Source organism: Pelodiscus sinensis, chromosome 6, assembly GCF_049634645.1.
Source record: "Pelodiscus sinensis isolate JC-2024 chromosome 6, ASM4963464v1, whole genome shotgun sequence".
NCBI classification, from domain to species: Eukaryota; Metazoa; Chordata; order Testudines; family Trionychidae; genus Pelodiscus; species Pelodiscus sinensis.
The window spans coordinates 41,681,271-41,707,998 of NC_134716.1; the positions used below are offsets into that span (position 1 = coordinate 41,681,271).

Genomic DNA, 26,728 nt, shown 5'->3' on the forward strand with positions numbered 1-26,728 from the left:
TTACTTTCCTTCACCACCGCCTCTTTAGACGATGATAGCTTTTGACATGGATGGCAAAGTCAGAAAACCCAAATTTGAACTTGATAGTGAGCAAGTTCGATATGAGCACAGGTTTGCTCCATTCAACAGTGTCATCACGCCACCACCAGTGCACTATCTGCAATTCAAGGTGAATTCTTTTCAGACAGTCTTGACATTTAAGATTCAACTCTGCCCTTCAATGTTTGTATGTTCCTTGTAAAATGAGGTCCTGCATGCACACATGGAAGTTTCTGAATGTGTTGAAAGATAGTATCTTGCCTTTAATCTGTTGACTTTGATCTTTATCTGCTTAGGTTTAAGTACCCATTCTCCAGATACTTAATGATGCCCCCTTCCCCTCTCCTATTTATTTCCAGTTTTCATATCCCCTACTCATAATTCCAGTCATCTGAAGAAGTGGGCTGTGCCCACAAAAGCTCATGATACCATATATACGTTTTGTTAGTCTATAAAGTGCTATCAGACCATTTGTTGTTTTTTTCATTTTTTAAGTTATTTAAGCAATGCAGAGGATGACAAGAGGCTGTTCACTGTATTTGCAGTAAGAAAAAATGAATTGAACTTTTCTAAAATTGGACTTTTAACTATTCTTGTCAATCTTGTTGCTGTGTTTTTTGTAACGTATGCATTTGTGTGAAAAGGATATCAAATTTGATACACACTCAGCTACAATAATAAACATTTAGAAAAGGTGGCTGTTTGACAGACAAAAGGTTAATACTGTTGCAGCAAGCAAGGTATGTTAAACAAATGACATCAATTTTGCGTGTAAAATGAACATTTATCATGCAAATCAAGCTATCTTTGCTTTGTGTATGTCAACAAGGCTGTATCCTTTTACGCATCTTAAGAATTATTCCATTTTTTGTTTTAAGGAAGAGTAACTTAAAAAAAAAAACTTGTCCAGCCTGCTATACACAAGTCTGTGCTAAATAACCACCTAATTTTATTGCTCTTCCCTGTCCCATCTTTCGTTCTCAGTTACTTCCCACTAATTTGCTGCATACTTCACCACATCACTTCCTCAAATAAACTGCAAATTCTCCAGAGGCAGGGATCATGTCATTTATTTGTGCTATGAGATGCTATATGATATTAAACTATTTTAGTAAAGCTTACAATACATGTGATTTAACTGGTTAAAGCAAATACTGATTTGACCTCTGCTATTTAGTAGTGGTAATATTTTAACCAGTAACTAACTCAGTTTGACTTTAGGAAAAATTGGTTTTCATTAAATACTGTAATTGGTTTGATCCCAGTCAAAAGCAATATAGAAAAGTTTGTGCTGTTAACTATTCATTTTAATATATATATATTTTGTAACATTTAGGAAATGTCTGACCTAAATAAATACAGCCCCCCTCCACAGTCCTCTGATCTCTATATGGCAGCTAGCAAACACTTCCAGCAGGCTAAAATGATATTGGAGAATATTCCTAATCCAGATCATGAGGTAAGGCTGAACTGAAATGTAAATAAATAGAAGCAGGAGCTCTTGTTCAGAGTGCCTTATTGGTTTTGTCATTGCTTTATGAATTAAAATGTATTAGAAAATCATAATTTAATTATTAAAGTGTTCAGGTATTTAATTTAAAATTCTCAGCTTCCCACATTGAACTGCCTACTGTAAATCATGGTATATAAGAACAGCATTTTGGTAGGGAAGGAATCATTTATATCCTGAAGCAAAAAGTCAATCCCTAACAAATAACCCTTTGAAATCTGCAGAGGTTTGACAATCATAAGAATGAATATGAAATACCATGTTTTAAAATAGTTGCCCAATCAAGCTGGTTAAATATAATTGATATATTTGTAAATTTAGTACAAATTGCTTTAACCTCTTTTAAAATGGGATTGATATTCCAGTCAAACTATTATATTATGGATTTTTTTTCTTGGCTATAAATTGTCACTTAAAAATGTATTACTACTCTGTAGGTCAACCGAATTCTAAAAGTTGCTAAACCCAACATTGTTGTCATGAAGCTGCTCGCAGGAGGTCACAAGAAGGATTCTAAGGTAAGAAAATCACAATTAAATTGAATTTTCTGTCTTTATTGAATAACACAGGTCAACACTTCCCTATATGCCACCTACCTAATAGTTGAATGCACAGGTTCAGTTAACTATTCTTAAGCCTTAGAGCAGTGGTTCTCAGACTGTGGGTCTGCAGCCACCTTCCAGGTGGTTCGTGGCTGGAGTTCACCCCTCCCCCCCCCCACCCGCAGCAGGGAGCCCATGCTGGTTCTGTAGCCTCCCTGCCTTTCCCCACAAGGTTCATGTGCCAGTGCTGTCTCCCCTCTGGGGGCAGGAGAAAGCCCTGAGACACGTGGGATGGATCCAACTCGCAGGGAAGAAGTGGAGCCAGAAGCGGCTCTGCACACTGCTGCTCCCCATGTCCTAGCTCAGGGAAGCAGCATGCAGATGAGCTGCCTGGAGGCTTTCCCCACTGCTCTGATTGGCTTGAATTTGGCCAATGGGAGCAGCATGAGGCCTTGCCTGAGAGTGGTGAAGGCAAGTGAGTGCCCCTCTCCCCCACTCCTTCATGCCCAGACTCTGTACCCCAAGCCCCTCACGCATCCTCCCCCTGCCAAGATCCCACCCCCCCAGCCTACTCCTGCACCCTACCTCCCTGGTCAGACTTGCACCCTCACCCCCTCCTGCATCCCCATCCTTGATCCCACTTGCTGGCAGTCTTGTCGCACATGCTGAATCCCTCATTTTTGTCCCACCCCAGAGCCTAGGAGAGTCCACAAAATCCACTAACCCCGGAATCCCAAAAGAGTAAATCTGATCTATGGGAAGCTCTGAACCTCAGTCCTCCCTGTACCTCCCCCTCCCGCCGTGCGACTGGCGCACCAGAGGAGTAAGATGTCTCAATTTGGGGTCACAGCAGCGATGGTTGGGGATTTTTTTGCTTCTCATGTGTGGTCCCTGACCCAAACAGGTTTCCCACCCCTGCCATAAATAAGGAAAACATTGAAATCTTGTGTTGAACATAAATTAATATTTTACTTTATTTAAAATGAAGTTTGATAAACTAACATGACAAAATTAAAGCATTTAATCTGCTTAATAAATTAAATTCCCCCTAGTTGCAGCATTAGCAAAATGGCTTGGAGGGAATTATGTATTGTGAGTTAACTGGTAGTCCACAGAAAGATCTGTATTGAGCTAGATGGGCCACAAGCCAAAAAGTTTGAGGACCACTACCTTAGAGGGAATACAAATCTGGGAAACATTTCAATCAATGTCCCTAGAAACATGTTGTGAAGCTGTCACTTAGTTAAAAATTTGTTATGCCCTCAAATGTTAGAACGCTGGGAGGGAAATTAGCTGGGAAGCTACACTTAGAATGTAAATAGCATTTACAAACAGGAGGTATAATGTGGGGGAAGATGAGGCTAATGATGGAAGCCAGAACAGATATGTATGGATAGAATTAGACATGAAGAGGAAGGAGAGAAATGAGAGCAATTGGTAGCAGAGAGTCCAAGAGAGTACAAGTTAGCAGTAGAAGGGTTCGGGATTGATGAGAAGTAGCAGGAGGTGCTGGATGGAAACAGAAGAAATTAGCCAAGGCTGGGGCAGGTAGTGGGTGAGGTGGAGAGTAAAGAGCATTGATGAAGCAGGAGAAGTATCCAGAATGTAGAAGCAGAAGTATGGGGAATACATATTTTGAGCAGGGGGTAAGTGGATGAGAAATAAGGTGTTAACAAAATTAACTAATAATTAGCTTTGCTTCTCTTTCCAAATAATTATATTTCAGAAAATCCTTTTTTAAAATAAATGCCTTGCCTTTTCAATACTCACGTGCATGGCTCCAATATAGTATGAGGTCTTAAGTTTCAATGAGATTTTAATTTTTCCGTCCACCTCCTTATTTTGTACCATTCTCCCCCCACCAAGTTGGTACCAACTCAATCATAGTGCATGCTCTGAGAGGGCTGATGGCTTCCTCAAATAGCAGAGTCCCTCTTTGCCCCTCACTAGCGATGACTAGTCTTTCAGAGACTTTTCCATAACTCATTAGCTTTTGATGTGATTTTTTTAAAGTTGATTTTTAGCTGAAGGGATTTTCTTGGTTTCTTGATAGTGTAAAGCTTAAAACATTATCAAAGAAAGCAACACTGGTGTTCTCTTCCAAGAGACACATGCCATGAATTACTCTTCTTGGGTCATATAATCACTAGTGGTGCATGTCAGAATAATCTTTTATAACTCTCTTCCTCTAGGTTCCTCCAGAATTTGACTTCTCTCCTCACAAATATTTCCCAGTTGTGAAGCTTGTTTGAAAGACAAGAGATGATAATTAGGATACCCTAAACCACAATCTGTATATCAGATACCTGATTTGAAATGGAACATTTCATACTGTACCCAGAAGTGAAATGGATTTCACGGATAAAAGTACCATTGTATGGAGTATCTTTAGTCTGACTTCCTTACATGACCTGAATGACAACTGCTGTTTTAAAGTGGTTTGTATAATGTTCTATGAGTGAAGCTGTTTTTAATCAACTGCATTGCTTAACAGCACTGTACCTTATTTGGTTTTATTACAGATTTAATCATAAATCATTTTTATGAATTCTGACTGACAATAGTTTTTGTAAGGATTTAATAACTCATGGATGAATGTACAGTACAGTAGAGCTTGTCTGATAGGCACAGTTACGTTAAAGTGAAATTCTTTCAAGGACTCATTGAAAATAGCATTATACAATCATTGAAGTATAGGACTAGAAGGGGTCTCAAGAGGTAGTCTAGTCCAGTCTCCTTCTCCTCAAGGAAAACTATCTAGTTTGACTAACTTGTTCAAATATGGGGATTCCACAGCCTCCCTAAGCAGTTTATTCCAGTGCTTAACTACCTTGACAGTTGGGAAGCTTTCCCTCATACCCAGCCTAAATATCTCTTAACAGCCATTTAGGCCCACTGCTTCTTTTTCTATCCTCAGAGGTTAATGGTAAGTTTTTACCCTTTTCCTGTTAACAAATCTATACACTTGAAAATGGTTGTCATTTCCCCCTTCACACACTTTTCTCCAGTCTTCATAGGTAATGTGTTTCAGACCTTTAATAATTTTTGTTGCTCGTTTCTGAACTTTGAATTTTTTCCACACTACAATTGAGGCCTTATAAGCACAGAGTAGAGTGAAAATTTACTACTACTGCTAATACATCCCCAAGTGTTTGGGTTTATTTGTTTTGATAAGAGTGTTATCCAATTGACTTATTTAGCTTGAATCCCCACTATAGCCCTCGGTCTCTTTCTGCAGTATTCTTTCTACACCGTCATTTCCCATTTGACATCTGTGCAGTTGATTGTTCCTCCTTAAATTGAGTGCTTCGCATTTGACTTCACAGAATTACATCCTACTTACTTCAGATAACTTTGAATTTTAATCCTATCCTCCAAAGCACTTGCAGCCCCTCCCAGCTTCATAGAATGCTAGAATTAGAAGGCACCTCTAGAGGTCATCAAGTTCAATCCCCTGTGCTCAGGGCATGACCAAGCACCATCTAGATCATCCCTGACAGATGCCTATCTAGCCTACTCTCAAATATCTCTAGGGATGGAGATTCCACAAGCTCCCGAGGTAATTTATTCCAGTGTTTACCACCCTGACAGTTAAGAAGTTTTTCCTAATGTCCAACCCAAACCACCGTTGCTGCAATTTAAGCCAATCGCTGTTTGTCCTATCATCAGAGGTCAAGGAGAACAACTTTTCTCCCTCCTACTTGTTAACAACCTTTTAGGTACTTGAAAACTGCTATCATGTTCCCTCTGTCTTCTCTTGTCTATACTAAACAAGCCCAGTTCTTTTAGTCTTCTCTCATAAGTCATGTTTTCTAGACCTTTAATGATTCTTGTTGCTTTTCTCTGGATCTTCTTCAGTTTCTCCACATCTTTCTTGAAATGTGATGCCCAGAACTGGACACAATACTCCAATTAAGACCTAATCATTTCAGAATAGATTAGGAAGAGTGACTTGTGTCTGGTTCACAGTACTGTTAATGCATCCCAGAATCATGTTTTTTTGCAAGTGTCACACTGACTCTCATTTAGCTTATGGTCAACTATGACTCCCAGATCTCTTTCTGAAGTACTCCTCCCTAGACTGTCACTTCCCATTGCTGTTATTCACAAATTTTAAGAGTTTTCGCTATGCCATTATCTAAATCATTTACGAACATTGGAACAGAACTGGACCCAAGACTGAAACCTGCAGAGGTCTCGCCCCCCCCCCCTCCTTCCAGCTTGCCACTGAACCACTATTAACTGTTTGGAAAACCAGTCCCAAAGAGTAATTATGCACCCACCATATAGTAGCACCATCTAGGTTCTATTTCCTGAGTTTGTTTGAGATGATTATGCAAGATAATATCATAAGCATTTCTAAAGTCAAGCTAGAGCAACTACCACTCTTCCCCAGACACAACCTTTGTTAACCCTTCAAAGAAAGTTATATAGGTTTGTCACTTTTTTTGACAAATCCATTCTGATTGTCACTTATCACCATATTATCTTTTAGGGCTTGCAAACTAATTGTGCCATTTTCTTAGCTTGGTACTATATTTGCCCTCTTCTAGTCCTCAGGAATCTGTCCTGTCTTCCATGAGTTTTTGATTATGATCACTAGTGGCTCATATCTCCTCAGTTCATTCTTGGAGTATTTTACGATGTGTTTTATTGGGTCCTGGTAACTCAAGACATAACTTCTTTTCCTCCTTTAGCTGCAGGTTCTCTATCATTTTCACCGGTGTTCACTGTTAGATGTTTAATATTTACTAACCTTTTAGTGAAAACTGAAAAACAGTACTACTGCTATTTCCATTTTGCGCTAGTGTCTTTGTCCCCCTCATTAACCTTTAAAATGGGTCTGTCCGGTCCTTGGTTGTCATCTTGCTTCTAAAGTATTTGAATGTTTTCCTGTTCCCCCTTGTCTCTTGCTAGTTTAAGCTCATTTTGTGCCTTGGCCATTCTGATTTTGTCTCTCAATTCTTGTGGTGGTGGTTTATATTAATCCTTTGTAATCTGATATAGTTTCAAATCATTGAAGATTTTTCTGGTTAATTCAGGGGAGTGTCTTGCCATATTTCTTATCTTTGTTGGGCAGTGATAATTTGCTTTTGTACTCTTAATAATGTCTCCCTAACATTGAGCTGTTTTCCCCTTTAGATTTTCTTTTCATGGGATCTTACCTATCAGCTCACAGAGTTTGCTGAAGTCTGCCACCTTGAAATCCATTCTCTTCATTGGGCAGTTTCCCTCTTACCATTTCTTAGACTAATTTGTCTTTTTATGATCACTTTCACTGAAGCTATCTTCCACTTCAAAATTCTCAACCAGTTCCTCCCTGTTTGTTACAATCAAGTCTAAAACATCTTCTCCCTTAATTGTTGCATTCCAGTGCATTCCAAAAATGTGTTGGATAATCTGTGCCTTATAGTAATATTTTCCCAACAGCTGTCACTATAGTCCAGTGTTTGGGATGCTTTTGTTAGTCTCATCTACCTTTTCTAATTAGGTGGTGTATAATAGATCAGTGTTCTCAACCTTTTTTTATAAAGTACCCCCAGTACCTACAGTTTTCAGACACACAATTTTTTGCTACCATTGCAACACATTTGTTTAAACAACTTAATCATAGCCGGGCGGGCAATGAAATTTTTTGATGTAAAAAGTACAAAAATAATAAAATGCGATAAAACTTAAAACAAAATTCAGTAGTTGATGTACCCCCCAGACTTCTCTGTTTCTCAGTAAAGCCAAGATGTAACAAAAGGGAGAAGGGAAAATCTCATTAAGGAATTTCCCGTAGACAGATTGTGTTACTGTCAGAACAAAGACTTTCAAGGGGCTAATTGTTCAAACTAACTCCACAGCAGTAGCTTTAATCAATATTTGCACATGAGAAAGTATGGTATCCAAACACCTTACAGCAGTACATTTATCCACCATCCAGTCTAATCATTACTCATCTCTGCCCTTCCTTCTGAGCAAGAGGAGTGTATAGTGAATTGTTTATCAGAGCAGTTAGTTGAGTCATGTTCTAAACCTGATGAAATTTGTCTTTTGAAAGGCAGTTCCAAAGCTATGGATCTGGTGGTGAGCACACCATCTCCCGTTCTCATCATTACCATTGCAATCTTTAAATGTCTTGATACTCTCACAAACCTCTTCGGAAAGGTAAATCTGTTTGCAAATCACTTGTAAAGTCAAAATGCATGCACTTCATAGTCTGTATTTTGCCTGCCTCATTGTCCAGAGCTACTGTAAGGAAAGTGGGTTTTTAAAATTTGTTTTACAAGAGGGTAGAAAACTCATTCAAGCAACAGTACACAGTGTTTTCTTAAGGCAAGCAGATGTTTTGTAAAAGTTAAGGAATGGCAGAACTCATGAATGAGAATAACCAGTGCTGAGAATAACAGATTAAAAAATAAGACCAGAAGGCAACAGGAGCTGGATTTTTCATTTTGCAGGAAATTAGGCAATTTTAAAATTTTGTATTCCAAAATAGAACCGAAATATTTAAATTTTCCTCAAAACAAAAATTCCTAAGCCTTCATTTTGGATTGGTTTACATGTTTATCAAAATATTTTGTTCGATTTTGACTAAGTTTTTTATTATAGGGCATTTTTTTTTCTAAATTTAGTTGGAATCTACAAAGGGAATATCACTTGAACAACATTTAGCTCTCAACAAATTGATATTGATGGTAAAGCACTCTTCTAACCAGTTCTACAAAATGGCTTAATGGAAGTTGAAGCTAAATAAATCAGTGATTTAACTTCTCCTCTCCCTCTGTAAATTCAGTACAGGTACATCTAGACTACCTTTGAATTTCGAAGGAGGATATGCAAATCTCACATAATTTGCATATCTTCTTCCAATCGCATTTTCAAAAGAGGATCTTTCAAAAGTGAAAGTAGTTTGGACACGGGGAGGGGAGAGTTGGGGAAAAAAAAACTTTCGAAAAACCCGTTTTCTTAAAAGAAAAAAAAAAGTGGCTTAGGTGGCTTTTCTCCCAAAAAAAAACACACCCAGACTACTTTCACTTTCGAAAGATCCTCTTTCGAAAATGTGATCGGAAGAAAATATTCAAATGTAGTCTAGACGTTCCCTAGATGATACTTAGTGTATTGACCTCTCTGCTTCTCCACATTGTGAAGAAGAACTGTGTCTAGATTTCAAGGCAAATTGGACTGCTCATTTTCAGAGGAAACAACCTTCCACTGGAAATATACAAGTTGGCCAACAGGTAATATGTTAAACTAGCAGTAACTTCTGTTCTTAATCACATGTATAGAGTGTCTGAATTACAACATAGGATAAATGGACCAGCTACCCTCCCCCACAAACCAAACTAAGCGTTAACATTGAAAGTAAACCAACCCTGTTGGAAATAAGTAAAATACACATTGAGAATGATTTAGGGTTTTTTAAACTGTTTTTCTAAAATGATCAATTTTTATTGCAAAAACATTTTGAATGACAAAAATCAGTTCCCCACTCCCTCAAGTTCATAGCTTCATTCAGGAAACTCAAAATGAGTACAAATGACCTTAGGCAATATACAAAAAGTGTTTAAAACCACAGTCCTGAGTGAATCTAATTTCTCCTTCCCCACTACAAAAAGCTTTAGTTTTAAAATTCTTTTCTATACAGTGAGCAAGTACCTTGCCTTCTACATAAAAAAAAAAAATACAGTTAGAACCTGAATCCTTCAAAAACATTTAGAAAGTAAGTTTTTCTTTACAAACAATTTTATAATTCCCTCCCATCATGACTGTCATGAATTACTGTCCATCTTACTTATTGAAGCTGTTTGGTATCTAATAGCATCTAATGGCTAGGATAGATAGTTTAACTTCTTAATTAAAACTGCAACTACTGCCAAAGACAATACATTCCAACTTTGTCAATATGTTTTTAGAGAAGATGTCCTCTTAAGTCTTTATCGTTCCTTTATCACTCTACAAAACACTCGTTTTTTTTCCTTTTCAAGTTAGTATAGCCCACACCCAAATCATGAATACAATGTATTTAGGGAGGAAAAGCTTCAGACATGTAATATTTCTGTGTATGAAGCTTTTCCTCCCAAAATACATTGTATTCATGATTTGGGTATGGGCTATACTAACTAAAGAAAGTTTAGATTACTCAAACTCAAAAATAATGCATTCATTTGTGTATAACAAAGGCCAGGTTTGTTACAGCTTCTGAGAACAACCCTATTTACTGTATGGCAGCTACCTTTATTTAAGATAAAAAAATTGTGCTCACATTAGTAAACTAGATTACTGGCACACATAGTCTACTGTTAAGAATGGCATACAGTATATAACTGGAAAGGAAATAAAGTGCTTAAGTAGTTTGTAGTTAGTGAGGCATCATTTCCCTGGCTGTTGTAGAAAAGACTGCCTTTAATTATACTCTAATCCAGTCATGCCTACTACCTCCTCTTTCCTTCAGTTCTGTTTTACTTGTTAACAGTATACTGTTTTGCATTAGTATCTGAACTCTTGTTCTGGGTTTGTTCAAGTAATAAAAAGAGAACTCTGGAACAAGAGTTACAGGCTGCAAGCTCCTTTTGTTTTTTCATGTTTGACACCTTGGACTATGGCAGATAGGTTACCTTCAGTACCAAGATCCAAATCCCTGCAACCTGCCCACTTTCAGCAACTAGGATTTACAAGTGGAGTCAAGGACAGAACCTCAGTGGTAGCTGAGAGTGTGTGTGGTACTAATAGTTTTAAAAACAGCCTGCTGGAGAACTATTTCTGATAAATGGTGTGGTGGACTTTGCACACTTTAAACGCCTGCTTCAACAGGCACCTTGGAGTAACAAGCAGAGGCCAGGGCTCCCAAAGATATCCCACTGGCACAGGGAGGTATTGTATGTTTGTTTACCACAATGAATACATTCAACAATAACAGTGGCAATAAAGTTTTATGTTATGCATAATATAACTACAGTGTGTTCAATAGAGTCCTATATAAAAATGTCTTTTAAATGCTGTGTTGGACAGGTGAAGGAAAGAATACACATGGCACACCATTTTAGGCCTTCCCTCAAACAGCAGTAACTGCAAGACAATTTGATAGAAACCTACTAAATGAGTTGTACAACCTAATCCACACCACCTTGCTAGTTTGTGAGTTCAGGTCTAACCTCTTAGAAGTTACCTCCAATGGGAACCACGCTATTCTTTTGTGGTTGAGAGAGAGATAATTAACATGAGGAGAAAAAAGCTATCCAAAAGCCGTGTAGTTTGAAAGGGTCAGGTCAACTATTCAAGCCTTTGTGGTTATAAGGACTAAAGTTATAAGTACCATTTACTGGGGACAGATCAGTCTAAGTTAGCATCTGAAGCACAGTAGGGATTCAAAATATGATCCTAGAACTACTCCCTCTCCTCTTTGTTCATATCATTGTTATGACTGTACAACTTAATTAGCTAGCAATAAAAGCAAGCAGTTAAGAATTTAAAACAGTAAAAAAAATTCACAGAAGTCAGAACTGCCTTAACCTTTGTAAGAAGCAAAGTATCATTTTAACCGTTAAAGTATAGTACTAAAACTTCACAAATGATATGGGACCCTTTTTAAACCTGGACATGGCAATCAAGCAGTCTAGCTTCACCTGGATCTCTGATTGGATTTGCAAGTGATTGAGTCGAATCCAGTGTACTTCTGTTCACAGCTTTTGTGGCTTCTCTACACCTTGTTCAGATAGGTGGTTCTTCATGTTCAAATCTTCAGAATTTTGGACTAATGCAGGAGGAAAAAAGTGAAATTCTTAATACAGTGTAAATTGGAATACCTGACATTAAAATGTCCATTTGTAAGAGATGGAACACAGAGAGATATTATAGTTCTTACTGACAGGATTGTGTCATTGTAAAATAGTGCAATATCAAAAGTATGCCGTTCCAGGTTTGTTCTTACATATATATGATGAAACTCTGCTGAGTCTGATTCTCTCCCCTCTCATGAAAATGGAGAGTAACTTCACGGCAATCATAGTGCATTAGAATAAATCTGGTGACAGCACACTCCGGTCCCAGTTATATTCAAAGCAATCACAACGGCATCAGTTAACTGAATAGAAAGCCAGCTAGCTTAATCCCAGTTATAAAAGTAATCTTAACATTTAGTATTCTGCATACAAGAGGATTAAAAAAAGTCCCTCAAGTTTTTACCATACAAGTCATTGTCAGCCAGCGCAGCTTGCTTGTCAGTTTCAGATTCCGCCTCATTCTCATCTAAGTTGTAGTCAACTGCTACATTGTTCTGGTTCACTGCTTCAGCTCTCTGTTTATCTATAAAGATATTTAGTTTTGTTAGTTATTGGCTAAAAACTTTCTAGTTGCAATAGAGTGCTGTTTAGATATATCGTCTCCCCCATTCTCACACTATAAACAGGTAGAATTTAAATATTTGAAATTTGATTTCCCTGTGCACAGAGTTAGTTCTCAGCTATCCACTTTCAGAACTAAGTTTGCTATAACCTTTGTATATATAAAGCTTGACAACAGAAAGAGATGTAGGGATGGAAGGTACCTTCAAGAGCTCATCTAGTCCAGCCTTGGTGTAGGCAAAATTAACACCATGCCTGACAAATTTGTCTAATCTGTTCTTTAAAAAGCTCCAAATGACAAGTATCCATTTTCTTCCTAAGTAACCTGCTCCAGTACTTAACTAGCCTTACAGAAATTAAATATTAGTAAAAACATTTTTAACTCCCTTGCTGCAAATCAGTACAACAAATAGATTTGATTTCCTGTATCCCAGGATGCTAAGCTAGTAGTGTTCAGCAGGACAGGAAGAGCAAGTGTTAGCAAAAGGTTACTGAAAGAGATGTTAAATGCCAACCAAAAGAGAAGATACTCAATACAAATGGCAGCAGCTACTACTGGTGTGTTCAAAAGAAGGATGAAGAACAAGACTTCAGGTTTCACAATGATAGTCCACATATGGCAGCCTTGCAAGCCTGTCCAAAGACACAGGACCAATACAACTAATTTGATAGATAAGTAACAATATTAGTTTTATTTTTGTGAGTATGGGCAAGGACATTTTGTGCATATGCAGGTCAATTTTCATGACAGTTCTGAAAGGCTTGATATGAATAGCAAGTATTGTATGTAAAGTTAGCCTAACTACATATATCCTGTTCAAGGAGCATGAAAGATTTAATAAAGTTCAAAAAAATAATCTTAGGCTTCTTGCTTTGACTTTGCTTTATCTGCCAAGGAATATACTCTAGTATCACGGTGTCCAACACGCTAGCCACATGTGGCTATATGGCCAGTTGAGTGTGGATAGTTGGCTTGAACAATGTGGCTGTTTGGTTGGTTCAGTGAAGCTAGTTTTCTATAGCAGTAGCCTCTATAGTGGCTACTACTTCAGAACTAGTTGGACTATGGCTCTAGTAGCTGGAAAGCATAGGACTAGTTTTGAGCAAAACTGGGAGTAGATAATTCTTTTCATTTTGCTATAGTCAGACAGTCTTCATATTCTAATCTGTGTGAACTCTTCTTTACTATCCCTCTTGTCTGTGTACTTTTGATTTTTACTCTACATGAAATTCCAGATATAATGCTGTCACTAAGACTGCACCACTATCAGAGCAGCTAGAAGTGTTGATGTGTTTATAGAGCCTTAGGGCTGCCAAATTAGTCCTAGCCCTTTCACCTGAAGTCTGTGGATGTATTTTGGATTTTTTTTTGGGGGGGGGGGGATTAGCTAAAATTGGAGGTCTCTGTACTATAAGTGGTAAAGTACTGCAGTATATACTAAAGAAAGCCTTTGCAGTACTGAGTCCCATAAGTGAAGAATGTTTCTTCACTATGCATTGAAGATTAAGATGAACCAATGCATAGAAAAAAAATCTATATAAAATATTTTTCTTTTGGAAAAGAAAAAGCATTTGTACCTCCAAAGTGTATGAAAATACACACACAATTTATGGCTGCAACTTTGGTACCCTGTTCATTGCTCTCTTTCAAGATTGCATGTGATTAATTTGCATAGTGATGACAGGTTATTCTCACATTTTCTGTAGTGCAGTTACTTCTTGCACCTTTTGGCATTGTAGACTGTTGCTTTGGAATTGAACAGAGGAAATTTGAAAGATAATCATCTTAAGGCATCTGATTTAAATTTTTATATACACATGCTTATTAACACTAAAAATGTAGTTGCATTTGAGTGTTACTATAAGGCCCTGTCCACACTAGAATTTTTTTCTAGTATTGTAATGTCAGTGAGGGGAATGGTTGTCTTTTTTTAATTACATTTCTATATCAACTTAGTACAGGGGTGGAGAACCTTTTTTGGGTTAGGGGCCACTGATCCACAGAAAAATCAGTTGGGGGCCACACGTAAGTGAGAAGCAAAAAAGATTGTGTACTCCAGTCCTGTGGGGGGCGGGGGAGAAGAGGGCTGGAGCACCAGTGCAAGTGCCCCAATACATGTGGGGGAGCCCAGCTTTAGGAGCCACATCTGGTCCCTAGGTTCCCCACCCCGTCTTAGTATATATGTCAGGATGCAAGTGTTTTTGGTGGTATAGCTTATTTTGGCCAGGAAATGTTAGAAACTATATTCAGCAAAAGCTGTATCAACACTCGAAAAATGTCAGCTACACAGAATTACTAGCAAACCTTTTCTGTTGTAGTATTGGGCTATAATGGAAGCTAAAGATGCATGTCTGCTTAATTACATTAGTTTAAACGTTTCATCCTTTCATCTTTCAGCCTAATCGTGCAAGATTCTGAATGTATCAATAGAAGCCAAGGGCATGCACTATCTACAGGAGAGTCAATGCTTCATAGAATCAAACCTATATAGAAAGGGCAGAGAGCCTAAGGACAGCTAGTAGACAGGCAGGAGAAATGGAATGATCTGCCTAGTAAACACTGAGCTGTGAACTGAAGTATAATGGCTCTAGTTCACAAGGTGTGAAGTAAGAGAGTAAATTCAAGCTGAATGGTCTCCAGGAACATATATTATAGTGCAAGTCTGCCATGGTCAGATCCATAATAAATATTACTATTTAAAAGAATTTCCCATTAAAAACAGCATTTTTTTGTCAAACAAACATTCCACCCCTCCCTGCAGATATATTTTAATAGATCCAATCTTACTAGAAATTCTCACGAGGCATCTGCTATCAATGGACTTGCTCGTGTAGATAAAAGAGCAAAACTTGTCCCAACATCAGTTCTAAACAGGCAGGACTGCTGATTCCAATGGAGATGACCCAAATTACAGCAAACAAGCAGAAGAGCTGGAAACAAAGTCCAGCTTTCACCCAAAGCATTTCTCTCTCACTAGGGACATGAAGGACTAGTCGACTATTCACTCCCTCCCCCCCCCCATCAGATAGAGGCAGCAAGGGGAGGGGGAGGGGGAGAAGAGAGGGGTTCTTCAAAGCAGCAGTCCCTCCCCCTCCATCCCAACCCCCGCAGCCTCAGCTTCCCTCTCCCCCATGCTTTGGTGGCATGCTCACTGCACTGCCAGCCCCGACTGCTTTGGGCAACATGGCTGTAGAGTGAGGGCAAGGAGCTCTGGGCAGCAGGAAGCAAGGGGTCCCAGAGGGCAGGGCAGTTGGGAAGTGCAGATAGAGGACAGAAGCTAGATAACTGGATCCAGCTGCAATTGATCTGCACCTAGATAGCTTGAATGAATCTTTGTACTAACCATCCTGACTGGGCTCCTGGTCATCTGGCTGAGCATCATAATTTAAGAGGTGCTCCCTTTCTATTTCTTCATTTGGAAAATGTTCTTGATTGACAGCATGACCTGCAGATGGTTCTTGCATTTCGACAGACTCCCTTTGTGTATCTCCTTCTTTAAGAACATTTACCCCCTCATATGGATTTGGTTCCTTTCCTGGTTTAGGAGGCAATTCTTCATGATCCATGACACTCTTAGCTGAATCATGTGGGGGTCCTTGATCAACAGAAAGCTTCTCATCTTTTATAAGGTCCTTTTGGTTCACCACATCCAGATCAAGCATCCCTTCTGTAAAGCAATGTGCAGTAAGAAGTCTAGCTGTAGCAAAACTTTAAAAGCTAAGATAGGATCAATTACCCTCTGCCCAGCCCACCCAAGTTCATTTTTTTCCTTTGTAGGCACATCTCTAAGCTGCATCAACTCTAAAGAACGTATATGCATAAATCAGGAAAGTTAAAGGCACTATTAGAAACCACTGCAGGATTTGCATTTCATAAAGACTTTAAGATCTACAGTGTGTTTGTTTTATTATACATGGGGGGGGGGGAAATCTGATCTCACTATAACCTTAAAGTGAATCAATTAGTAATTGGACATACAAAGTACAATTATTTAAATGCAGAGTACTAATGTTCTATGTAAATGCCCTTTTCTCTCAGCATTAAAAGTATAAAAAAATGTATTTTCTATTGGGGGGGTGTATGCACTTCTGTGTTAGCAATACAACTGACTTGCTCTTCAACACAAAGACAACCTACAACAAGGGTTGACCAGATGTGATATCTACAACTAGCCTGTAGCTGCGTCAAGCCTGTCAACAGGGGGGGGCAAAGAGGGAAATTGCCTTAGGGCTGGGCAATTCTAAAGTGCTTGGGGCTCCCAACTGCCCCCTTTGCTACTGCAGCAGGTATGGAGGCCAGAGCCCAGACCCTTTAGAATTGCTTCTGGAAAATCACCTAGCATGCTTCAGAGCCCCTAACACATGCTCTGACTTTGCTTTGAGGGCCCACAAGAAGGAAGGGAGGAGCCAGCGGTAGCAATGGGTGGAACAGACCCAGGCAAGCCCAGGTGCCCCTCTCGCTGGCTGGAGGGCCAGGTGGGCTGGCAGGGGATAGGTGGGTCACAGCCCACTCAGGCCCACCCATACCTATGTCCCTGGTTCCAATGCTGAGCCCCAGTCCTCTGTGGATCTAGCCCCTACTACTTTAACATGCGCTTCAGCCAACTGAAGTATTTTAATTAAAAAAAACATAGTCATTAGCTATTAAATATAAAACTTTCAATAAACATGGAAAAAGCTGCTGAACTAAGTGATATTCATTATTAAATTAAAATTCAATATATTCAAACCCATTTCTCACCTCTGTTGATATTAAGGTATTAGTGATGTAATTAGCCGATCTTACCTTTGTCTCCATGAGATTCAATCTTTGGTTCCTTTTTTACACTGAATGTTGGCTTTGATATTTCTAGAGATTCATTTCCAGGAATTTTGTCCTCTTTTTGTTCCTCATCTCCTTTCTCTGCTTCCAGGTCATGCAGTTGAAGCTCTGGTCGATTAGAAGTTGACAGCTGAATATTATCCTTAAAAACATATACAAACATAGGTGATTTGTCTATCCAAATGCTCATTCCTAGGATCAGATTTATCTCTTCTTTTTTAATTCTAACTAAAGGGATGGTCTAGACAGTATTTGGTCCTGCCATGAGGGCGGGGGACAGGACTCGTTGACCTCTCGAGGTCCCTTCCAGTCCTAGTATTCTGATTCTATGATTAAAGAAATCTAAATGCATCACAAACCAATTCAAGAAATAGACTTGAATTGAATTAAAGTAAACCACAACCCAGATAAACTACACAGCACAATTTCCACATAGATCACACAAAAACGGTTTGATATAATGCCTCTTCTGGTATTACCACTCAATACCATCTGCTTCTGTAGTTGCTATACATACTGCATAGGTGCTATTGTTCTCCGAGTGTGACATCCCTCTGGTGCACCAAGAAATAGCTGTGTGCACAGAACAGAGAGAGTGTACCAGCTGCTAGGCTGGGGCTGAAGAAGCTAGACTTATTTTTCCTCAAGGGAAGGCTCAGCTTTCCATAAGCTCGGGATCACTAATTGTTGTTTTTTAAGTTTATTTTAATTTAGATAGATTAGTTTAACTTGTATTGTTAACTATAATCAATGCACATATTTTTGTTGTTTGTCATAATGCCTGATCACAAATGTATCCAAGTCTTATTCCCGAGAGCAGAGGAGTGGCCAACAGGGACATCTTGTAAAACCCTAAATGCCATCTGCTTTGAAGAAAAAAAAAAAAAAGTGTTGCAATTCTTTCCTCCATTTCAGTGCTTGTGTATTTGTACCATCTGCTTTATCACAACTGTTGACAAATGAAAGTCACAATACCACCTTAAGAGTGACCCCCTCCACCTCTCCAGGACTGTTCACAAAGGGAGCTGGCAGCTACCAAGTGTTGTTTTAGTACAACCAATGCTTTCCAAAATCATAGATACCACTTTGGCTATCCTAGATGCTATAGCATGAGTGTTCACTGATACAGGGACTGTGCACAATCAACCACACATAGCCGACACCAGCATCAGATGACAAGGTGAGTCAGTCACAAAAAATGTCAACTATGCTCCAAATGTGGTATGCAGAATACGGACTAGTCCACTGTGTTTGAATCTTCAGGGGACACTCTCAAGTCTCAGATAAAATAGCTTCAGGTGAAAGAAGGAAGCTGGCAGCCTCTATAAAGAAAAACACTCTGGTCCCTCAATTCTGGAGTGCAGGAAAACCAACAACTGGCTGGCTCTAATGGGGCACGCACCAAGAAAGACCAGTATATAAGCAATTACTCCAGGATTATGAGAACCAAAATTCAGTTAATCAGGCTTCTTCTGTGATGGAATGGAACTAGGCTAAACATAGTATCAAGAAAATGGCGTAACAGTGAGATCTGTTAAACTGTCTTAAGTCTCCCCCAGCTAAGCAAAGCAAGTTGTCATCACTGATTAATTTAAAAGTGATCTAACACTAGAATACTAGAGCATACACCAGGAAACCTTGACTCTACTGATCTGCTTAAAGTTTAATGGCTGTGAAAGAATATCAGCTTAAAGCTGCCACTTTAGAAATTCAGCCATTGAAATATTAGGAGCAACAAACCTTGAGCATTTTACTGGCTAAGCTAGTTTGCTTTTACAGTACAAGCATAAAACTGAGCAGCACTTAGGAGTTTCTGCTGTACTATATCAACTTGAAAAACTTCATTACACCCAAGTTATTTTTTCTATTTGTTTTCAATGTGTGCAGGAGAGGAACAATTCTACATATGCTCAAAGAATTCTGCTTGAATTCTGCAAGCCCCTCTATTGCTTACTTCCCCTCCCCTGAAGCTCATCTGCTGGCTACAAAGCCAGGGCTAGAGGAGCTATGTGAAGCCTATCTGCCCAATCAGGACACAATTGAGGGTGTCTGTCCCTGGAGTGAGGAACCAGAGAAAGGATGAGAGGGCAGGCTGGGCAGTTACTGACAAGATCCCTCCTCCAGCTTCAGCTGCTCTTCCAGCCCTCCCCAATCACAGTTATTGCAGTAACTTTTGAACTTTAGTGTTGGACACTGCACAGGTCTCCTTTCAACTGGGCTCACTGGTTAAAAACTGGATACCTGGCAACTAAGTAAGCTTCATTCAAATAACAGGTGTCAAGCTGCAGTTTCCTCCTTTACGATCAAACTTTGACAGTACAAGCTTAACAGGGTGGTCTAGTACATTGTAACAGGAAAAAAAATCATGAGCTACTGCTGCTGTTTTAAGGATCGAAGAGTAGAACGTGAGAAAGACAGCAAGATAACTCAACTCCATTAACAGCTTAAATAAAGGTACAACTGACTTTCTGGGAGGGGAAGGTTAAAAAAGACAGCCAACCAATAAAATGACTTACCTGGTCATTTTTGTTGGAATTTTTCAATAAGTCTTTGATGTCCTTGGCCTGCGGTGCCTCACTGTCTTTTTTTGTAATCTCATGTATCTTTTCTTCACATTGTTCTTTTAACTCTTTCATCTGATTGATGCACTGGGACCTCAAGGAAAAGAACAAGTAGTTTTAGAGGTACTATCATCCCAACATCTCTAATTGACACACCTTTCTACATGCCGCGGTCCCCCCGTCCGGGTCCTCCGCGGCTTTGCTCCACATCTCCCTGGTCTGCTGGGGGAGGTCCCCCCCAGCAGACCAGGGAGACGCGGAGCAGCTTTTCTCGCCCCGGAGGACACGAGCGGCGGGACCACAGCGCGTCTGGGCGGTCCCGCCGCCCGCGTCCTCCGGGGTGAGAAAAGCCCCGTTCGTAAGTACGGATCCGACTTACATCGGATCCCTACTTACAAACGGGGTGAGGCAACCCCGCACTAGCTGATTCCCCCCAGCAGACCAGGGAGATGCGAAGCTAGCGCCCCCCACAGCAGACCAGGGAGACGCGGAGCAGATTTTCTCAGCAGACACCTCAGCTTAAGAATAAAGGACTGAGGGAAATGACGCGTGGGAGAATAGAACTGAGCTCTGGAGAAATGTTTGTCTCGAATTTCCCCTACAATATGTACCAGTTCCGACTTACATACAAATTCAACTTAAGAACAAACCTACAGTCCCTATCTTGTACGTAACCCGGGGACTGCCTGTACTTTGAAATGTGTAATTTCCCCTCTCCATCTTGAGAAGTCACATGCCAGCTGAGCCATTTGCAACAAAGCTTTCTTTCTCTTTTAAAAAAGTGTTCATGTCTATTTTCTTGGCACTTGTTATACTGGCATTTCAGTAAAGAACTAAGAAAAATATTTTCAGAAATGAGGCACATTTTGAAAGAACATTGTTTTTTCGAATGGTAATTTATATCAACTACCCAATACTTTTGAACAGACCCTGTTATATTAATTTAAATGAAGTAAACAAACTTAAAGGTGTTTATATAACCCCTCACTAGCTTTTTCCACATGTCTGGGGGCATCAATGTGCCTCAAACTCACCTGGAAAAGATCCAACTCAAATTCAGTCCTCATGGACTGCTCAACAATTGATCCCTCTGACAAATACTAAATAATATGCACCCATTACAGTAGCATGTTTGTGATACAGAGAGCTTCCCTGTTCACTAGAAACTAGAGTGAGATCATCAATTTATTTCACATATTACAACCTGGTGGCTGGTGTCCCAATTTTCACTTTAACTAGAGCTGCAGAGATTGACTTATTGAACTCATCTTAAGAAAAGCAAATTAAGTTAAGAGAATATGCAACTGAACATTCATATAAGAATTCAAAACAACAAGTCTGGGTGTTCTGTTCCAATTGGAAGTAGAAATTGATTAAATCTGATTTTTTAAAATTTAATCTTGTTTATGTACAAGGAATGTACAAAGTCCTGCTTTGTCGAACACTAGAGGAACCAAGCACAAAAGACACAAGTCTCTTAATATATATACACACAGCCTCTTTGGCCAACACCAGACTCAAAACCAAAAGCTCACCATAACTTTTTCTTGGTTTTTCCACTTTTTGCTTCTGTCTCTTTTTTTCTTGTTGCCTCTCAGTTTGTGTATGTTCTGCCGTTCCTCACACCCACACTCAGAATATCAAAGGGAACCCTCCCCCATACTAGGCAGAGTCTGGTTAGGCCTTTTTTTAAGAAACACAGGGCTCCATACTGTTTCTTACTATTATAAGAGATGGGTGAGTTGGAATGAGGTTTAAACCTCAACCCCTAACAAGATTTCACCCAACTCCTGACATTACTATTGCTCCCTATACCACCACAGATGCTTTCCTTTGTGGAAGAGGAAGAGGAAAGAACAGAGGAGGAGTTTATCATATGTGAAAGTAGTTGCATTCCCATCAAGGTGAAAGGTGAGCTGATCATGACTAATTAATTCCAAGAGGAGGAAATGGGAGTCACTGTACTGAATAAGGAACATTTTAACTTGTTGCCAGTATGCAGCAATGCAGACAACAAAGATTCTTTCATGCTCTGGGCATGAAATCACCTTTCTGAATTTTTGTGTGCTAAAAACAAGAACTGTTACAAGATCTTATACTCTTAACCTTAGATGTAACAAATTCTTCTGAATTACTAGAGTGTACATAGGTTTTAATGAACTGTTTCCTTCCTAAAAGCAATAAAACATTTCCCATGCGATTCATAACAAAATCTGTTGGAGACTACTATAACATTGAAAAGAAATCAATTATTTTCTTATTTAACGTGCACAATTCAGTACTACAGCAATGCTGTCTGTATTGGAACATCTGTTTTTTTAAACAAGACTCTTTATAATTGATCATGCTTCAGAGTCATTGCTGAACTATATTTGACTTCTAATTTTAAATCATTTTATGGTATCGAATGATACCACTCCTCTTTTTCCTACAAAACCCTGCTCACTAAACTTAAACTGTACTCAGAAAGCATTAGCAGTTCTCAATGGCAGCCATGTAGTCACAGTGAAACTACCCTTCTTCTAGTTACCACCACCTCATCTTTTTTTCCATTAACACACATTATAGAGCACATTATGAAACAATTGGTTTTATTGCTCTTAAAATGAATTAGAAGATATTATTTTTTCCTTAAAAGTAAACAACATTGAGAAGATCTTTTTTATGTTTTCCAACAAAATAATTACTTCTTCAAGAGGCTCGACACACGAAGAAGACAGAAAATGATCATTCCTAAACCTTTAGAATGCCTATGTCACAAGTTCTTTCTCCTCTCTATATATACACACATTTTAAAAGTGTGACCTGCCCTTTAATGAGCAGACTGGATGGTCTTCTCTGCCTCCAGTCCTACATCTAGCATCAGATTGTACAGCAGAGGCTCAGAAGACACAATTCTGTCCTCCCCTTCCACATCTTCAAACATGCAAACAGGATTGATTTGGCCATCAGTTGGCTTCAACACATTTAGAAAACCAGGTTACATATAGAGGGCCCACAAGGTTTCCATTTCATAAGGTCAACAGTTGCCTAGGTAATAGGGTGAGTCACTAGGAAGTCAGTTGTTCTACAGTTTAAACAAAGTCTACAGTGTTTACTAACAGATCACCTGTCTTTGTCTAATGTTCATTTAATAATAGAGACGTCACTTTTGAACTTTACAAGAAACAAGGTTAAACGTTTTACAGATATTTTCATTTGAGGCCACCAGTTCACCGTTCTCACTCCAGAGAACTTGTGCTGAAGGTTAACACCCATATTTAACACGCAGTTCAAAATAAACTAGATTAAGCCAAGTAATATGTAGCTATTTTAAAGGTAGCTCAAATCTGGGGACTAATCTGTTGCAGAAGAAAGTGCTCCACATACTAAGTATCAATTCACAAGCCACAATTTACAAATGCATTGTGTACAATCAGCAGAAAGGAACAAGACGGAGACTAATCACTCCAAAGCAGGAAAAATTGTTATTGATTTAAAGTTTGTATAAGAACAGGCCTTTGTTATAGTACCATTTTTTTTCTTGGTAACAGATGTCAAGATTTATCAGAAACCAAACTAAGCTATTGTTTATATAGGGCCTGGCTATTTCATTCCACTGCTACGGAAATACCAATCCAACCAGTATAGGAAACAAGTTAACTTGCTACTAACTAAGCAGAAATTCATAATAATTATATGAAGCAAGCAAAGATAGTTGCATGGCTCATCCTTCACAAGATTCAGAGAAAGAAAAAAATCAATATTATCATAAAAGGGGAAAAAAGCCAACCCATATTTATTACAGGAAATAATATTTTCAAATAGCTTCCATAGGAGGAAATAACAACTAGTGAGTACACAAAAGTTTAAAAAGATAATTGGTGTTCTTATCAGTGTCCCTGCACGTATACTTTGTTATTCACAACTTACAATGCTGCGGAAGTACCTATTTCTATTGCTGTTCAGTGCATAGTAAAATCAACACCAAAATCATGGCTTCGATTCTGGCAGATATTCACCTACCTCAAATTTATCACAAGAAATTCTTCAAAACTTCCATCATATTTAAGTCAATAAGGACTTTCCAGTACATTAAATCCTATATAATTTACTGAGATTACAATTTAGCTCCAGAAAACATTTTTGGCTTGCACCACAAGAGCTTGAAAGATTTGTGGTTTTCCCCTGAAGATCAATAGAAAGCAAAGTGGAAGGACATCAACTGCCCAAATGAACACCCAACGACCCAGCTGAAGGACCCAGTGCCCAGTGTCACTCTCATTGAAAACAAGTCCATTTTTAATCACATCCACACATCACATGGTAGACACTCCTACCTTCTCCATAAACTGGAACTAAGACACAATCCTATTTCTAACTATAGAAACTGACCGAACTATGGATCACCTCATCAATTAGTGTCCCAAAAAATCCACGACTCAGTGGTATTTCAGTTCATAGGCGCTGACTCCATGGGTGCTCCAGAGCTGGAGAAATGCCTGTTAAGTGCTCCAATACTATGGTGATGGGGGTCACAAATACAAATAAGCAGAAACTAATTAGGACCATATTTGGTATACTGTTTTCCTTTTCAAACAAACAATGCTGTCAAGTCTCAAAATATCTACTAGCAGCATTATGTTAAAATGATAACTATGAGGAAAAGTACAGAATTCAAGTATAGATTTCAAAAGGATAATTAGACTTCTGACCTGTCATTCTGTAAGTTATACATTTAAAAGAGCAAACTTACATCTCATAGGAAAATTTCTTCTGAAGATTAGTCTGGTTTTTCTGAAACTGATTCACATCCTGTTGTAGCTTTCCATATTCGTTCTGTAACTTTATCAAGTGTTCTGGGTGGGAAAAAAGGATTATTATTTTAATGAAATATTTTAAACAAATCCCTCCCTCCAAAATCAGATACACAACTTTGATAGCGAGAAAGTTCCATTGGCTTCTTTCCTCAGTCTCCCAAATTCATGATGCTTTGGCAGGCTAAATACATAGTCACATTGTGGCACCCGCTGAGCAACAAAAACACAGAGAACATAGGAGAGTTTTCAGTCTAATAAAGCTCTATTCTCTACCTCCCCTATACAAAGGAGAACTCTAATCCATCTACGTTCTCTGGCTGCTCTTAGAATCATAGAATCATAGAATAATAGGACTGGAAGGGACCTCGAGAGGTCATCGAGTCCAGCCCCCCGCCCTCAAGGCAGGATCAAGCTCCGTCTACACCATCCCTGACAGATGTCTATCTAACCTGTTCTTAAATATCTCCAGAGAGGGAGATTCCACCACCTCCCTTGGCAATTTATTCCAATATTTGACCACCCTGACAGTTAGGAATTTTTTCCTAATGTCCAATCTAAACCTCCCCTGCTGCACTTTAAGCCCATAGTCTTCTCTTGGCCTGCAATCTAGAAGACTAGAGGTCACTGAAGGACTCGTCACTATAGTGCAGGCTACAATGGTAAATTTTTCTACTGCTTATCTAAATTCAAGTTTACAAGCCCTCCTCTGTAATACAGTTTACAGTTCACAAATCAGGACTGTTTGTAAGTTAGTAGTTTTCTGTAGTAGAACCTCATCCATCATGCTGACACACCTTGAATCTTTGGTCCTGACAAAGAGCTTTGCATCAGAAAACTGAGCATATCAGAGAGATTGACAATTGTATTTACCAGAGACCTTGCCATCAATGGCCCAAATGCTAAAAGGCATAAACTCACTAGCAATGATTCTGAAAGCGTCAAAGGAGATATTAACTAGTAAGACCAAAAAATTTTTTTTCGAATGCATGTGTATGATTCCCATGGACATCAGTGCATCCATATATAAGAGTATAGAGTTTTTAGAGTTGAAAGAGGATTATACTATGTTAGTGGAAGCAGAGAAGTTGTTCAAATATAGACTATTAATATAGGAGGAGTCTGCTCTATTTAATGTTTGTTATTTTCTCCCACTTAAGATATAAGGCTGTGGTGTCCTGCACTCAAAGCCTCATGACTGGACTCTTGACTGCATGAAGCCCCACTGTATGGCTATGCATGAGCCCAGGAAAAACCTGTACAAGGTCAGGGTCTAGTTTATGGCAGTTCCTACACTTTCTCCTAGCTTTGAGAAGCAGAGGACTCACACCCAAGTAAGGGCGTAAGACTGAGACTTTGAGAAAACTGGCTTTAAGTTTGATAATTGAACTACAATAAAAGGTACCTTTTAGATTCTGGATAAATCGCTCATTTGTAGTTATGTTATTCATTAACACTGCCTGGAAAAAAAGTGATACTGTATTAAAATAATGTTGATCAAACCATTTATCTAATAACACTCAAATAATTCTTGAGAATAAAGCAAAAAATTATTTCTAAGCAATGTGATAAAAAAAAGTTATACGCCCCAACTGTATTAGCTGCAGTTGGGATCACTTGTGTTGTGCAATGGGATCAATTCCTAGATTATGAAAAAGCAAAAAAGTTATACTGTGCAAGACATAAACAAAAAATCATCATTCAAAATAAAGCAAGATCACTACATCTTAAACAGGTTACTCACTTGAAGTATGAATTCAAAGAGCCAACCGCTAAATACTTGTTTACCATTACCTCCATTTCATATTAATATTATAATCACAGTGACAGAGTTAAAGTGTACTTATCAAGTGGCTCTTTAAGAAAGAAAGATTCACCCAACTGCACCCTTTCAATAATTCTTTTGAGGCAAAATGAGCAAGCCTACTTTAAGGTTGCAGGTAAAATGTGGCAGAAGAACACAGACCAACAATACAAATAAAAACTGTACCAAAAATCAGTAAATCAAGGGAGAAATGTCTTTTACTATGAAGTTTTATATTACACACCATTGCAATTAGTCCACTTCCCTGATGGATGGCACCCTCAATTCCACCTCAGGACAAATGAGGATGTAATGTGCCCTTCCAA

At 38.8% G+C, this 26,728-nt stretch overlaps 2 protein-coding genes across 8 annotated transcripts in view; one reads left to right on the plus strand and one right to left on the minus strand.

Moving 5' to 3' along the window:
* Positions 1–4,474, plus strand: part of NAA35 (N-alpha-acetyltransferase 35, NatC auxiliary subunit) — a 53,404-nt gene extending 48,930 nt beyond the window's left edge. For all 5 annotated transcript variants that reach the window (XM_075931788.1, XM_075931783.1, XM_075931787.1 and 2 more), the window contains 4 exons: positions 29–169; positions 1,376–1,498; positions 1,987–2,067; positions 4,284–4,474. In XM_075931788.1, the coding sequence (XP_075787903.1) occupies positions 29–169; positions 1,376–1,498; positions 1,987–2,067; positions 4,284–4,343 (405 nt within the window). In that variant the 3' untranslated portion in view covers positions 4,344–4,474. The remainder of the gene's footprint in view (positions 1–28; positions 170–1,375; positions 1,499–1,986; positions 2,068–4,283) is intronic.
* A 5,343-nt stretch (positions 4,475–9,817) lies between these two features.
* The window catches only part of GOLM1 (golgi membrane protein 1), a 49,652-nt gene continuing 32,741 nt past the window's right edge, over positions 9,818–26,728 (minus strand). For 2 of the 3 annotated variants that reach the window (XM_075931790.1, XM_075931789.1), the window contains 7 exons: positions 26,004–26,058; positions 24,538–24,640; positions 19,758–19,896; positions 17,206–17,383; positions 15,764–16,087; positions 12,262–12,381; positions 9,818–11,830 (listed from right to left, as the gene is read on the minus strand). In XM_075931790.1, the coding sequence (XP_075787905.1) occupies positions 11,757–11,830; positions 12,262–12,381; positions 15,764–16,087; positions 17,206–17,383; positions 19,758–19,896; positions 24,538–24,640; positions 26,004–26,058 (993 nt within the window). In that variant the 3' untranslated portion in view covers positions 9,818–11,756. The remainder of the gene's footprint in view (positions 11,831–12,261; positions 12,382–15,763; positions 16,088–17,205; positions 17,384–19,757; positions 19,897–24,537; positions 24,641–26,003; positions 26,059–26,728) is intronic. The other variant, XM_075931791.1, reaches the window with a different exon arrangement.